Source organism: Mytilus galloprovincialis, chromosome 10 (assembly GCF_965363235.1).
Source record: "Mytilus galloprovincialis chromosome 10, xbMytGall1.hap1.1, whole genome shotgun sequence".
NCBI classification, from domain to species: Eukaryota; Metazoa; Mollusca; class Bivalvia; order Mytilida; family Mytilidae; genus Mytilus; species Mytilus galloprovincialis.
The window spans coordinates 56,325,191-56,341,885 of NC_134847.1; the positions used below are offsets into that span (position 1 = coordinate 56,325,191).

Here is a 16,695-nt window from a genome sequence, read left to right on the forward strand (position 1 = left end):
AGAAACATCCTCGAGTTTGAAAGTGTTTGTCTATAGTTTTTTAGCAATAATTTTCTATTGCAAGTAAGTAGGCCAGGCTGTACACAAAATGTGTTAAATATGGCATTTTAGGTCCAGTAGGTTTATTTTGACCATTCTAAAAATTCATAGAATGTTCAATTATTAACAGATTTTATATTGTTCTAAATTTGTGACTGTAATGAACAATTCTGATTCTTTTTCACTCCCCTTCTGTTAGATACATATATATTTTGTAATAATACACGTACTGGGATGTTTAAAAGAAATATATTTTTTTTTATAGATGTTAACAATCAGAAAGTTGGATTGAATGCATTATGGAATCAGCTTGATTCAGTGACTGCTTGTTTGAAAAGAGCAACACTAAACAAAAATTTACGAGTAGAGGGGTGTAGTCAAACCTCACGCACAAGACGTGCAAATGTCATAGCAAAATATGGAGTAAATGAGAAAGGGGACAGTGGAAGAACAAGTGGTGTCAGTGCCTCAGACTTAAAGACATCTTCTCAAAGGTCACAGAAAATTACACAAAATAGAACAATTGTGGCTAATGAAAGTTCAAATGAAAGAATACCTGTACCAATAAGTACATTATTAGTTCCGAAAGAGACGTTTAGTAAAACAAATGAAGGTCAAAATGAAAAATTATTAGTTCAACCTGAACCAGTCCTTGAAAAACAAATAAGTAGTAATAGAACTCAAATAATAATATTGAAAAGTCCTTCAAAAACTGTAAAACCTAGTCACACATCACTTCCTGTTATTTCACCGTCTGCTCTTTCTTCCAATTATTCAACAAATGAAATATTACCCACAAACAATAGCACCTTCACCACCTCAAGTAGTATTGGAGGTGATCAAGTTGTACATAAAAGCAGTGAAATAGTTCCAACAATAATAAATACTGTACAGATAAATTGTGTGCCATCAGAAAAAGACAATCTATCAAGTCATGTTGATGATGATAATGGAGCTGGTTTCCATGGTGATATGGAATGTGATACTCAATTATCTCCCTTACCTCAATCATTAAGTAACAATGTTGATATAGAAAACGATATTTCAAGGGAAGTAATACAAAACTCAGTCTGTAATAGAACAAGTAAGGAGAATTTAGCACCATGTGAAACAGGAAACCAGAATAATCATTCAGTGTGTGATGTAGGAAGTAAGGAGAATTTGACTACTAATGATTCAATAAACAAAGCCAACCAAATTGCCTTAAATGTTAATGATGCAGAAATATTAATAGTTTGTGATAAAACTGGTGGAGAAAATTTGACTCTAGCTTGTGAGAATTTGTTAACAAGTGGCATTACAATACCTGTCTGTGATAAATTAAACAGGGGCAGCTTGTCAACGGAAAGAATGAACACAGACGTGCCAACCTCTCCACTACAGACACAAAATAACAGAGATATTAGTGGTATGGAAGTATAGTTATTGTATTTTGAACAAGTTTTTATATGTATTTTTTAGTTAGATATTTGATGATAAAGAGTTTTGGATAAAATTGTATTTTCAGCATCAGATTTTATATGAAGGAGTTCAAGGTCTGCCATAATCAATCAATCGTGCATTTCGGTTTGCATCTTCAAAAATAAATTTTACAATATGGTAACAGTAAGATGTGATTGTTCTTCAAATGTATGTAATGAACATTTGCGACTGTAGTTAAGGTTTCCATCAATCAAGCTGCTATAAAAACACATGATACAATATTACCATGATTACCAGTTGTTACTGTGATAAATTGGAAAAATACTTAATCATATTTTTGGGTGATAAAACAAAAGATATCTACTATGGACATGATGAACAAAAGTACAATGAGAAATCTTGAATTCAAAATAGAAAATCATGTATATTCACATGTATGTATATATCTGTAGTACAAAAAATGTACATTTATCAGCAATGAGATTTTTTCAAAATGAGCCTTTTTTATATGTACTTTTTAATCAACAATTTAAACTAAATACACATGAACTCTAACTGCTCTTAACATGTTAGAAAAAAATATATATATTCATTTATTTTTCCATTCTTTATCTTGGTTGTTTTTTTCAATTTCTCTAAAAAAAAAACTGGATATTTTCTGTTTCAGTTGCAAGTAGTAAGCCAAATGATACAGTCAGTGAAAACAGAACAACAGATATTGTCTTGTTTAGAAACAGTCAAGTTCAGGAGGCCACAGAAGATATTGTTGTAGTTAGGCTTCCAGATGTTCAAACAGAATATGCTGAAACAGCAGTTCCAGTTACTCCTAGGAAAGTTGTGCCTCCTAATGACTTACCAATAATGAAAACTCCAGGGAAAAAAATCAGAGAATATGGACTACAAGGGCAGGGAAAGTCTCCCAGAAGAAAAAGGTTTGTTTATGCTTACTAAAAAATCAATTTTCTAAAAGATAAGTACTTTTTATCAGCATTTCCATCTTGTCTATAAAATGTATGTAATGAAAATCTGCTTATGAATGATTGTTTGGTAGATGTTTTCCCCCAAATCTTTAGAATTTTGATAGATTTTGAATTAATTCTGTTAGGGATTATTTTGACTTGTAAAAATTGTTCCTCCCAAGACACTTCTTCATGAGTGTAATTAAACCTTTACATGCTTTTTATGTAAATACTTTAAAACTAAAATAATTATTATGAAAAATATTGTTTAGTCTTAAGTATAAACACAACTCCACTTATTGTAACGCAGGCAACACTGTTAACAATATTACAAATACTGAATTTAACATATGAAATATGACAAGATCTAGATCACTTGTTTGAAATATGTCTAAAAAATACCTGTAATTTATCTCTTATAATCAAACATATTTCAGACCACCTAAAAGAAAATCCCATGGAGATAAAATAACAGAGAGAAGATCGAGTTTACCACATCTGAATGACAGTAGTAATAGCAATGATGGATCCCTGCATGATTCATTTCCCACGGTAGGTTTATTTGCATTATGTAAATTTGAAAACATTCAATTTAACAATGTCAGAATTTGTCATTTAGAATTTTAAAAAAACCACATTAAATAAAGGAAAGAAAGAAGTATACTATAGTTCAAACTGAACCAATGCTTCTTTCCTATATTTAGTTTTTTGATTCTCAATTTTTTATTCACAAGCGTGCTAACTTTGTTTTCAAAATTACAATGATAAAAAAAAAAAAATCCAAATAAAATTTCAAAATAGAGTAATATATAGTTTGAATTTGATTGACAATGAATAATTGAGAGGAAACAGAAATCCCTGAAGAGCCTAAATGCCTATCAAGTAGTAGCTATATGTAATTGACTTTCTAAAAATCTGACTTGTCATTTGAAATACTTATAACTTAAATTATAATTAAAGGGGCACTAGCTATGAGATAAATAAAAAATCTAATATGTTTTATTTTGTTCAATCATTAATGAAAGTAAAATATTGACATAATGATTTGCTTTTAGCAGCTAGTATGGTTCAATTTTGTCAAAATAAGCTAAGAAACATTGATGATGAATTATTCACTTGCAAGTAAATAATTCAACCTCATTGAATTTGTATTCATGTGAACTTTAATCTAACCGCTAAGCTAAAGATGGATAACACGTAAATTGTATGTGTTAAGGTTTTGAAACGAAAAGAATGTCAACATTAAAGTGAAACAAAAAAAAATCCTTTGATTGACTGAGTCGATCCACAAAAATTCAATCTTATACAGGTAAAAACAATGATAAACATATATCTTTAATCTGCAATATGAAAATAAACAAACTTAGAACAATCCATTAGCATGAGTTCGCTTTATATGTTTATATCTATATTTATGTTTACATTGCTTCTATGGTCATCGGATGACATTAGAGGCCAAATCGATAGTTAATTAGATGGAGTATATACTAAAATACACACAGAATAAAGCTATTTATTATCATGCCGAGTTAATTGTTTATTTTAGACTTTTAATAGTTCGGATTAATGTTTTACATTGTTATATATCAAATATGAGCATTTGAGTCAAATCGGTGAACATGAATTTAACAGCTAGTGCCCGTTTAAAATCAGCAACTTTAAATCATCAAAGATCATACCACAATATTAAATGTATTGGCTGAAACATCCAGAATTGACAGAAGACTGTAAAGATGTCAAATACATTAAATCTCCACAGCACACATGTTTTCCCCTTCAACTCTTTGTTTCACCTGCAAAAATAGCAAGACCTGGTGTTTGTGGTGTCTGAAATTCCTGAACAGGGGAGACAATTAGCCAACTCTCTATGTAAACATTGTATTTCAAATAAAACTTGATTAGATTTGAAAGTATTGAAAGTATATACATAAAGAAGTATTAATTATGATGAATAATTTCAGATTGTGATGATATGAAGAGTAAGAGTTTTCTAAGGAATGTGTTCTGATAGGGCTGATTCATGATGAAATCTATTTATTTCATGAATTTTTGGTCTCTGACATTCTTGTGTTCTTTTTGTTGAATTATATTATATTTTTACAATATTTTCTGTATATTTTTGCAGCAATTTCTAGAACAATTATTGAACAACCCTTTACTACATGAGAAGTTAGCAGAAAATATAAACAAGACAATCAACTGTTCTGACCTAAGTAAATCACAGAATCTGTCGGACGTCATTTTAATGCAAGATACTAGTCAGAAATCAGGAGCTGGAACACCTAAACCATCAACTAGTTTGGAAGATATATTAGATCCACATGTATGTATCAAGAAAGAGGGAAGTCTGGTATACACTAGGAAGAGATCAATTAATCAAATTACAATATACTAAATTCAGAAATTATTGCGTGCATTTATTATTGCAATTTTTGGAAAATGGACAAAAATGGGAGATTAATTATTGTGATGTCAGGAAAATCTGCAAACACATATATGTATCAGATATCAGAATGTGAGTTCTTATTATTGTGATACTCAACCAGTTGCAGTATTTGCCTTAATAAAAACCTAGCATTCATATCTGAATTTACAGTACTCAGAAGTCATCTGAACCTACTTTTGTATTTGATACAATTCAATAAGAGCAATAGAATATGCCAGTAAGATTCTCAACAAATAAATGCTTTCTTTACCTAGAATCCAAAAAATCCACTAGACTTAGTTATAATTTAACTAACAAATCAAAGGATTTGTGATTTGAACATGGGAGGTAATTTTGTGTTTTTATTTCATTCAGGGGGAGATAACAACATTTTTTTTCTCACAATTTTGTAATGCATCAAGAAAACAATAATTCATAGTTTCAGCCTCTCCAAAAATACATTTGATATTACTTTCTGTCAATATGAATTGGTTTCCATGTTGTTATTGTCTAAAGAATAGTTTTATCTAAAAAAATTCTTACAAAATTATAAGAAGATACATTTACAAAACAATATTTTCTTTAGTTTAAACAGTATTTATTAGTGAAAGTTACAAGATAAAATATTACAACATTACATAAAGTTCAAATATGGGATTAGGAAACAAGTTTGGAAAATTTATATTAATCTGTCTTCCTAAAAAAAAATAACATCTATTTAACAAACAATATTACGTGCCAACAGTTTATTCAGTTTAAGGTAGCAAATGATAAATTGAATAAATACACAGACAAAAAAAAATACAACAAACAAATAAAATAAATAAACAAAAATAAAAATGTGAAAACAAAAAAAAATGTAAAAAAATGAAAGTCGAATTTTAATATACCTTCCTGATAGACAGTCACTGGAACCAACACACATGTCCGATTATAGTCAATTACGCCTGGCAATTCACTCAATTTTACATTATATTTTTTATGTATAATATAAACATATATTTACAAGATCAACTTTCAAAATGTTTTGTTTTATTTATGTATTCAGAAACTTTATGAAATATTTGCATGTTGTCCTCGTCAGCCTTTAAACTGTCCCCATGTAATATTTTTCTTTAACCCTTTCGATGCCAAACAAATTGTTAACAAAACCCCTTCAGTGCCAATGCTTTTTTTGATTGTCTTAACAAGACCGCAAAAACGTCGACGTCATAGTAAAGGTATAATAGCGCCAAAAGATGTTAAGGCTTAAATTAAAATATTGTTTGTTTGCCCTTTACCGACCGACCCTATCAATTCGTTCCGCCTGAAAATCTTTTATTTGTATTTACCAGCAAGATTTTATTTTATTTTATTTTTTCGTTCCTACCAAAAATCTTATATTTGTATTTCCCGCTCAAAACTTTTTTACCAGAATCCTCGGGTTTTATCTTTACGTATAAGGTCCAGTCCGTTTGGTATCACCTGAGCGTTTGACATGAACACTTGCATTTGAAGTTTCAAAGCATTTGTTTGAAATCGATGTTGAACGCTTTCTGAAATCATGATATGAAGTACGTTGCTTTGTACCTTTAAACTTAAAGAGCAGGGTTCATTTACAAAAAAAGTTCGTTTGATACAAAAGTATTAACGTGTGTACAAACTAATTTGTAAACGGACGTTGTATTCTATGTAGGGATGGCCTTTTGTGATCCGCATATCAGAATGATTATGTTAACGATGCCGCTAAATTATTTATATCTGACATGAACCAAAAGTGACAAAACCCTGTAAAGTGGAGAATATCTGGCAGTAAAATCGCCAAGTTTTCCATACAGATCATTTATAAATGTGATGCAAAATACGTGACAATTGAGTTTTAAGTCTTATAGCATTTTTATTGGAAAAAAAGGCACATACGAAATTTGTAACACTCTAGGGACTTTTTCTACTAGTAATATATGTCTGCCCGGACATTATCTTACCAGTACAAAGTTATCTCTTATATATTTTTTTTTTCAAAACTAATAGTCCCAGCGGAAAACTTATTTGCAAAAACAAAACGGACAAAAAAATGACATTATGCCGATTTTGTATCTATAAAATAAAATATTTTACCTACCTGCCTACCCATGACAAATAATATACCGAGCCAAGTAATTTTTTTGGGGAAAAAAATAAAATATTTTACCTACCTACCTACCCTGTTTCAAAACATAGGGTCGGAAAAGGGCAAACAAACAATATTTTAATTTAGGCCTAACTGCAAGTGGCGGGAAAATTAAACTTTTTTTTACTAATAGTCCATTTTCTTACATATAATACGATTTTTGACTCCGAAGTTATAATATTTAGACAAGTTACGTGTAATAAGATATTCTGGTCCCGGTTCTAGTAAAAGCAACAAGATAAGGTAAATTTTCTTTTTTGAGGGAGGGGTCACTATTTTATGTTTTCCATGAAACATGACAAACTAATTGCACCGATTTTAAGTTTTACTTTACTTCTTTTAGTTGCCCTCACTTGAACTTATACCAGAAAATCCCTACTATAGAGAAGGTAACCTGTCTAAAAATCATATACTTCCGAGTCAAAGTTCGGTAATACGAAAAGAGTTATGCAAATTAATTTGTCACTACTTATAAATTAAAGAAAGTTTGTGATTATTTTGTGTGAACAACTTCATTATATGAGCTTGATACAAAATCCAAGATTCATATTAACATTTCTCAAGAAAGATATTTTATTCGTCGGTGTGTTTCTTATATTTACACTACATGGTTTATGAACAACTTTACGACAGAGAGCACACATGCATATACATGTTTCGGCCCTTTCCTGCAACTAGGGACATTTCGTACAGAACATACAGAACACTCTCTTCTTTTCGACCCGGCAATTTTCTCAAATGTCGTTTTGTTCTTATTAAATGATCTTCGGAAATGTCATCAAACAATTAATTGTATGAAATAAAGACCTGATCGAACCTTGTCAGAGTTCTTTTAATAGGAATTTTCTATCGTATCTTAATATTAAAAATAATGTGTTCATTAATTCTTGACAACCGTACAATAATAATTTACTGTGATTGTAATTTTGAATGTATAATTGTTCACAAAGTTTTCATGTTGTTTGCGGTTTTGCTATCTTTTATTTTGGAAGACAAATGGAAGAAGGGATAAATAATAAATGAGTACAGACATGCACCGATCAAAGAACATGTAGTTTACTAGGAAACATGTTACATGTATCAATTAAAAGTGTCATGTTGACCTGGAATATTAATTTGGCCGGCACAATCCAGCAATACTCTTTTTTTACGATGCTATACAGGACATTGCATTTTCACACGATAAATACAATATTAAATATTTTCCTTGTATCTCTTGTATTATTCATGTTTAACTGTTTTGCCTTTGAAATTTATATGAAAGTATGCCGTATAAAGCCTAGAAAAATTAAACGCAGCAAAACAAAAAGAAATTAACGAAATTTATTCCATGCATTAAAATTCTCTGGTGACGTTTTAATGGAAAATGGGCATAAATGTATATTATCAAGACAAACTTCTTCGTCGAATGAATTGTGAAAATCAGCACGATATAGGCAATGGTTTTGAAATTTCCCTGCAGTATTCTTTTATATGGCCTACATTCTGGTTAAATAATGTGTGATCCCTCACTCAGGAGGATAACCACGGATAAGGATTACCAATAATCCGATGGATGCGTTATAAACGAATCACGTCATTAGATTAATTACGTCATTAACATGTAGTGCACTTTTTGCGTACTTTTTCATCTTTTTAAGTTTTTGATTTTTTTGCGCTTTTTCTAATCCGTTCTTTGTAAAGGTATTTGAATAACTTCTATCTTCTATATTTTATGTATGTAAAATTTTATTTTTATCATATTCTTACAATTTTGGAAAGTAAATGCTTAAAAACTTTAGGCAGTTTAGGAAAGTAAACCTAGAATATATAAATATACTAAATGGCCTACTGCAATAGCGTCGGGAAAAAAGAGTGGATTTGAAACTCTATAGTTCTAAATATTATATTATTTTATACATATTTATAAACGCATCCTTACATAATTTTATTTTCATAAATTTCATAAAAAAGCTCCCCTTTCATATCTTTTAATATTGGTAAAAAAACGCGCGAATGTTTCAAGACGGAGGAATTAAATTTATCACAAAAACGGGGACGTCATAGTACATTACGTAGTTCATAACATCATTTCAATCGGCCGATGAATCGGCCCCTTGGCACTGAAAGGAGTATGACTTTGGGCCGATCATCGGCCCTATGGCACAGAACTCGTTAAAGCAAACTAACATATATACATGATATGCATTTTGATATTTTTTCAGGAAACCCAGATGACTGGTGACCAGATTAATGATGTTATTGATATGACCAAAGGAGATGCTGTGTTTGATTCATTGTTCAAACTATTTCACGAAGGTAAATAATAATAATTGAAACAATAGTAAAAAGAAATACCCAGTAAGCAAAAAAAAACCATCTTTAATCTTGAGAATAATTTTGCAGTCTCTTAAGATTAAAGATGTCAATGAACATAGACATCAACATTTTGTTATTAAAGGTTGAGAATCTTTTCTAATAGTTTATGATATGGACGATGAGTGAGGACACTAATTATTGATCCTAAATTCATGAACTGACTTGGAATTTAAAAAAAAAAACACATCTTAAATAATGGGATCATGATACAAATGTTTTAGTACAGGTGACAACAATTCATAGTTTCTCATTTACAATGAGTAATAAATACATTTGATGGTTAATAAGAGAATATGGTATGATAGCTAATGAAACAAATTTCAACCAGCGACAAAATGAGGTAGGAGGCTACCAATTATGTCAATTCAATAATAAGATCTTTTTTTAAATTTTCACTTGTTAATAAATAGATGTATAAAATATAAAAATATTTGTATAAAACCTTTAGAAAGAAGTTAAGTGGCAAACTGATAGGTCATTTATACCTTGAAACTAATGTAAAAATGGCTATTTTATTAAATTTCAGATTCCAGAGCTGGTTCCTGTTCATCAGATAATAGACTAGATGAGGTCCATAGTATGGTGTCCACTGTCTCACCTTTATTACCAGTGACTACGGCAAATTATCAAACATGTGATAATACAACTATAAATTCTGGATTTAAACCTATCAATAGCGCTGAATGTGACTTTACACCTTCATTTCCTATTGTGACGACTAAAACACGTTTTGAGAAAAGCTTTGAGAATAAATATGTGAGTGAGGATTCAATAAATGCAGTTTTACAAAGTTACTCATCTGTTCACACAAGAACTTTAAACACTCCAACAGATTTTTCTGTCATTTCAAATATGACTTCTTCAATTGTTCACACTTCAACATCATCAAGTATTACACCAACAGTGACAATATCATCATCTTCTAGACTTGAATTATCACCTCAGTCAACTTCTGTTACATCAACATCTGGATCTGTTGTGTGTTTACAACCATCATTATCAACCATGTTAAACCAAGAGTCAATAGATCCAGAAGTAGTCAGCCAGTCTGGATCATCAAAATGTTTAACATCCTCTGTATCATTGACTTCTGATCAAAATCTGGTATCATCAGCATCAAATTACTCATTGCCATCTGCAAGCATAATATGTTCTCCGTCATACAACACTGGCCCGACATCAAATAACATTTCTTCCGCTATCAGTACACCATCAAACCAGTCTATTCCAGTGACAACAGGTTCTAATCCAGTATCAAAATCTACTTCGTATATAACATTTGTGAAGGGCGTAGCAGCAACAGAAAACAGTAGTACACCAGTTGGACAAAGGGCGAGTCCTCTTACAGTACAGATGGAAGATACCACTGAAACATTTAAAGGACTACCATCAGATGTTAAACAGCTGTTTTCTTCATTTGAAGAAAATCTGTCAGAGCTTTCCAAAAGCCAGGTTTGTTCAGAATTTGTGGTGAAATTTAGAAAAAATAATGATATAAAATGTAATGAATCTTTTCATTTAATATTTTTAAATTAGTTATGATAATTAAAAACAAATAACATTTGCACAAAACTACACAAAAAAGCTGAAAAGATACATTTTTTTTCCAATCTTGAATATATATTTAATGTGAATGATATGGGGAAAACATCAGTTAGACAGACATCCAATGAACCAATAGCACCAAAATACATCTACCTGATTATTAAGCTTAAGGGTGAGGTTTGAATGGATTAGAAGTCCGAGTGAGTTTCTACTTTATAGATAATGTAGATCAAGGTGATTTTTCACCTCTGTACAGTTGTAACAAATACATCTATTCCTTGGGGGAAATGATCATAGACAGTGGGATTACTGTATTTTAGATTGAATTTTACATGTTCAATAAATTTTCTATTTGTTAACATTCTTGATCTTTTGTTTCAGGAAGAAGCCAATGAAAGACAAACAAATGCTAATACCAGATCATTGAGGAAGAACAAGAAAGTATCCCCAAAGACACCATCTAATAGAAATAACCAAAAAATATCACCCAAATCACAAAAAAAGTCTTCCAAATCAAAAAGTAAAAAGGACTGTCAACAAAAAGAAGACTTGGCATCTGTACCTAATGCGGAATCTGAAGTAGAATTACCATCACAGCATTTGGTCTTGTCAGAATCTAATAAAACCAAAAAGTCTCCAAAAAATAGTAAAAAGTCATCACCATCTTCAAAAAATGCAATAGAAATACCTGTGAAGAAAGATTCCAAAAACAGCACAGCTAAAAGTAAGGACACCAGATCCCCAATAGCTGGTAAACCAAAAGAAAAAAAGCTTACACCCAGACCACAGATTAGATGTAATCCTCTCAAGCCCAAGAATGACAACAAAGGGACTAAATCATCACCTTTAATAACTACATCAGCTTCTAAATGGTCTTCAGGTAAATTATACACTATGCAAGTTCAGAAATGGTAAATTGAAGCCCCTGACATGTTCACATTATTTTTTTCTCATTATTATATTGTATTAAAACCAACAAATATTCTATAGAAATTTATTTTTGTGACTTCTACAATTAGAAAACAAACAGAAACTGTAAAACTTTATGAATACGCTTTTATTATGTATTTCCTTAAATAGAGCTCTACATAATAAAGTTTCGAAAATTGGGTAAATGAAATATCCCAAGGTTGTCTAGAAATGTGAAATAATTAAGTGGAAAATAAGTTGGTTTACAGTAAATGAATAACAGTAAAGGAAAATTGGTTTATAGCAGAAATTTATGTAATTGGAAAATTTCATATAACAATGTACATAAACAATTGGACTAAGAAAATAAAACCCCAGTTGGGAGAATTTTGGATACATTGAACAAGGACCATTTTTTTAGGGGAGATAATAATAAGCACAATATTTATGGATAATTCCTTGATCTTTGATGACATGGAAACAATGTAAAAGTGATTATTTTGGTAAACAAAGTCAATTACCTTTTTGCATCATACTTTTCTGTTCCTCAATTCTGGACAACTGTGAAATTCAGTACATTATCCCATTCATGTATTAAAAAAGTGAAATTCAAAATTTGTATCTATACTATAGGTGGTGTCCAAATTTTGAAAGTGCCTTCTCTGGGTACCATGTATGATGATGTGGAACATTCATACTTTTTTGGTCAGTTATCTCAATATATTTTCATTTCTCTAAATTAAGGTAAATGATTGATCATTAGATTTCACTGGAAGTAAACATTGAAATCAAAAAAAATTAACACACAAAAATAGATCTGGTTTGGATGGTTTTAAATAAGATTTTTTTTGGCAGTAGATCAGTTTCAAAAGCAATGCAAGTAAAAGAAAAGACCAGGTAAAAAAACTGACAACACAACATTTTTTTTTATCAATTGAGTTTACATAACAACGTGGACTTTCGATCTGTTGAAAGGATTTTGTTTCTATATTACTTAACATGTTATTAATTTCTCCTCTATATTTTTATTCCAAAAGCATGAGCATATGACAGGAAACAATTAAATAAAAAATCCATAATTGGATATTATACATACAAAAAATAGCTATCGTATGGATTAAATGCAATACAAAATAGATATGTTTGTTCTTTGTATACGTAACGACCAGACACTTTATTATCTGTATATTTTTAGATTTATCAGCATTGATAAAGATTGCATCCCCAGAGAAAGTAAAAAAGGATTGTGTACAAGAGAAGATAAATGAAATTCCTACAGGAATCACACAGACTCCTACAGGGAGAAAAAAAGGTGGGACTCCTATAAGAACTCCTTCAGCAAAGTCGGGGAATAATTCAAGAAAAACACCTTCATCTAATCAAAAGAAATCTGATGCCAATAAACAAACCTCACAATCTGAACCACAAACCTTTCTATGTAGTATTTCACCAACTTCTAAGGACTTCAGACATGTGCCACTGAAAAATACTAGCACTATTGAAGAAAAGACGCCTTCAGGGATTATAAAACTTGGACCATCATGTTTAGGTCGTGTTCTTAAAATGAATACACATTTTTCTGAATGCACGAATACAGTAATAGTTCCAGAGAATGTTCCTACTAGTTCCAAAAATTTAGCACCTAATGGTAAATCTTCCAAAATTCGTATGAATAAAAGAACAATATCGCCACTACCAATAGCTCCAATTCTTTCAATGCCAACGTTGGATGGAAATAGTAATGACAATTTTATGCTTAATGAACCCATAGTTTTGACACCAACTGTTCAAAGGGTAACGGAACATGTTGCAGATGAAAATGAAATGGGACAGATACTAAAAGCCAGTACAGATGTAATGCATGCAAGAACACCTCCATCTAAATTTGATAATATAATTTATACACCGAATTCTGATTATTTAGAATCACCAGTCAAACAAGTTTCAGGTGATAGGATGAACATAGTTCAGCATATTACTACTCCTAATTTAAATGGTATTCCGAACAGCCCACTGGTCCAAGCCATTTACACAGCAACACCGATATCAGATTTTGTTGGATCACAAAATGTACACATAAGACCTTTGGATTTTAATTTTAAGTCTAATTCTAGTCCTTTATCTGTAAACAATGGCAAACAGAAACAAAGAAAACAGAAACAAAATGTAACTCAGTCGAAAACGGGAAAGAAACCAGCAAAATCTACAATGGTTATGAAACAGATAATACCTGATGTCATTGCAATTGATTCTGGAAATGAGACTGAAAATGATGCCAGAATTCATCCTACCAAGAATGTTCTGACACCAAAATTCAAGTCCAACCAAAAAATTATTGATGAGCCAATGGGACCTTCTAGTGTTGTAAACTTTAGTGCCATTTCCAGTGTGAATATTGTAACAAAAGACACATCCATTTATAGACCTGTAAGTGAAACCAAAAGTGTCAATTTTAGTGCCATTTCCAGTATGAATATTGGTGCAAAAGACATATCTATTTATAGACCATTAAGTGAAACTGAAAGTGAAGATGGGAATAATGCTGGATTTAAGAGTAAACACCAAGGAAATAAAACAATTGTACAGGGAGACAAAGTGAACAGTTTTATTTCAGCTGATGATGATTTGATACCGGATGCTAGCGGAAATGTTCACATGAACAATGGACAAGTCATGAATGTTAGACCTCACAGTACAGATATTATTATTCAAATACCACTGAAAGATGGACAGAATCAAAACTCTTTGCAAAATTTTAATGTTAAACCAGTGCAAACGGAAAGTAGGAACTCTAAACAGAGTTTTGGTGTTAAACCAATACAAACTGAAAGTCAGGCTTCTGTTCAGTCACAAATCCAAATTCAAGGACATTTACATAATGAATTCCCTATTCGTGCACGGACACCTATTGACCAGTTAGCCAGTGACTATCAAGGATTCAATGTTTCTCCTTCTTGCCAGAAATTTATTGGTCAGTTTGGTTTAAATCCAAAGAACGACAAATTTTTAGGGAAACCACTGAATACTCATATTAATTTGAAAAATTCTGTTGATCGGAAAACTACCTCATCTTCAAAAGCATTAAGTCCAGGTAAATTAAGAACTATTACACCAAAGCCGCCAGTTGGTACTGGTAATATTGATGGTTCACCTGTAATGCCAGTCTTCTATGATATACATCTTACAAAAGACAGTTCAAATGACACTTGTTCTTCAGAGGTAGAACAAATTAACACTATGGCTAAAAGGGCAGACATGAACATGATAAATAAATCTGGATGTAAAACAACAGCTGTTGAAAAATTGGTCAATTCACAATGTAGCGACAATGAATTGTCAACTGGTAGTTCAGATATTGATGTTGAAGGGGATTGGGAAAATCCGTGGAAGAATATTTCTGGTGATGTAAGTGACACTACGCTTGTGAATTCCCCAAATGTAACAGTACATGAAAAAAGAACATCGGTAGATGAGAGTTCACCCAACAAAACTATATCAAACAAGGATCCAGTATCAAGCCAAACTACCTTAAAACCAGTGACTTTAAAGCCTCATGCAGGGAAGGAAACTACTTATAGTTCTAGTCAAAATATTCAGGTGACTGGTAAATATATAATGACTCCTCCAAAGAAAAGGATAACAGCTTCTATGAAATGTGGTAGTGGTCTGTACTTTGTATCTACTAACGAACAAAAAAATACTGAGGCTTCAGAAAAGGTTTCAAAGACTAAAAGAACACCCAAGAAAACATTAAGTGAATTCAAAAATTTAAGACGAAGTCCAAGATTAAGTTCCACGCCCCAAAGTTGTGGTAAATCTCCACAGCTGCTTGATAAAGTCAAGAGAAACCTAACAAACATTCAGGAAGATGGAAACTGTAATAGAATACAAATTGGAAGCAAGAGACCCAGGGAAGAATCAGAAGATAATAGAAAGGTAATTATTACAATTTCTCCCTTTGAAAAAAAAATATATAAAAAGATATGGACTTCGAGAAAGGTTCATAAATGAAAATGCTATGATAGTTGGTTCTACAGTTATCACTTTAATGAAATAACTAATCAGATTTTTTTTACCTTAAAGTAGCATTTATTGTTAGAGATTGAATATATCTTGATCATCTACAAATGATCTAGTTCAAACATTTGTCAAAGATTATCCCTGAGACTAGGCAAATTATGGAAGTAATCTATAGGAAGAGCAAAAACAATATGGTTTTTACACCAAATCCATAATTGAACAAAACAATAGCCTTATTGCCTTATTGCAAGAACAATAAACTTCCTCTGGAACTTCTGAAAGCAAAAAACTCAAGGGGACAATCAGCCAAGAAAATTGACACTCGGATATATATATATCAACATGATCAACATAAAAAAAACATTAAAAAAAGCATAAAGAATAGTTACAAGGATAAACTGATAAAGACTACTGAACAGTGTTTTTATTTCAACCACTAACACACTTTTTGTGTATAACAGGCTAATAACATGTGCATGTATTAGACTTGCATGGTAAATACTTAACTTAACCCACAAATTTCATCTTTTTCAACTTTTCGAAGGAACTACTAAACAAACAAGTAAAATCACATAAAAAATCAACACAAAAACATTGGTGTCATATCTACATCTACATTATATATTATATTTTACAGGATACAGAATCAAAACCTAAATCAAGAAAGGTAAATATTTATATCAATTAAAACATTAGATAACTGAAAGTAGCAATAGAAAACAGAGACACTATGGAAAGTTATTTTTTTAATATATATTTCATACAGTTAACATTATAAGCTGTTTATGAAGAAATGTTGTGAAACAGCTTACACTGGAAATGTCTACAAATGAGTATAAATTGGGAAAGTATGCTAAATATTTGTAAGA

At 31.0% G+C, this 16,695-nt stretch overlaps 1 protein-coding gene across 1 annotated transcript in view; it reads left to right on the forward strand.

Moving 5' to 3' along the window:
* The window catches only part of LOC143047897 (uncharacterized), a 29,045-nt gene that overhangs the window by 10,481 nt on the left and 1,869 nt on the right, over nt 1-16,695 (forward strand). The window contains exons 3-11 of the mRNA XM_076221234.1: nt 305-1,447; nt 2,129-2,393; nt 2,858-2,972; nt 4,546-4,743; nt 9,199-9,292; nt 9,879-10,804; nt 11,279-11,777; nt 13,002-15,742; nt 16,464-16,493. Coding sequence (XP_076077349.1) covers nt 305-1,447; nt 2,129-2,393; nt 2,858-2,972; nt 4,546-4,743; nt 9,199-9,292; nt 9,879-10,804; nt 11,279-11,777; nt 13,002-15,742; nt 16,464-16,493 — 6,011 coding nt within the window. The remainder of the gene's footprint in view (nt 1-304; nt 1,448-2,128; nt 2,394-2,857; nt 2,973-4,545; nt 4,744-9,198; nt 9,293-9,878; nt 10,805-11,278; nt 11,778-13,001; nt 15,743-16,463; nt 16,494-16,695) is intronic.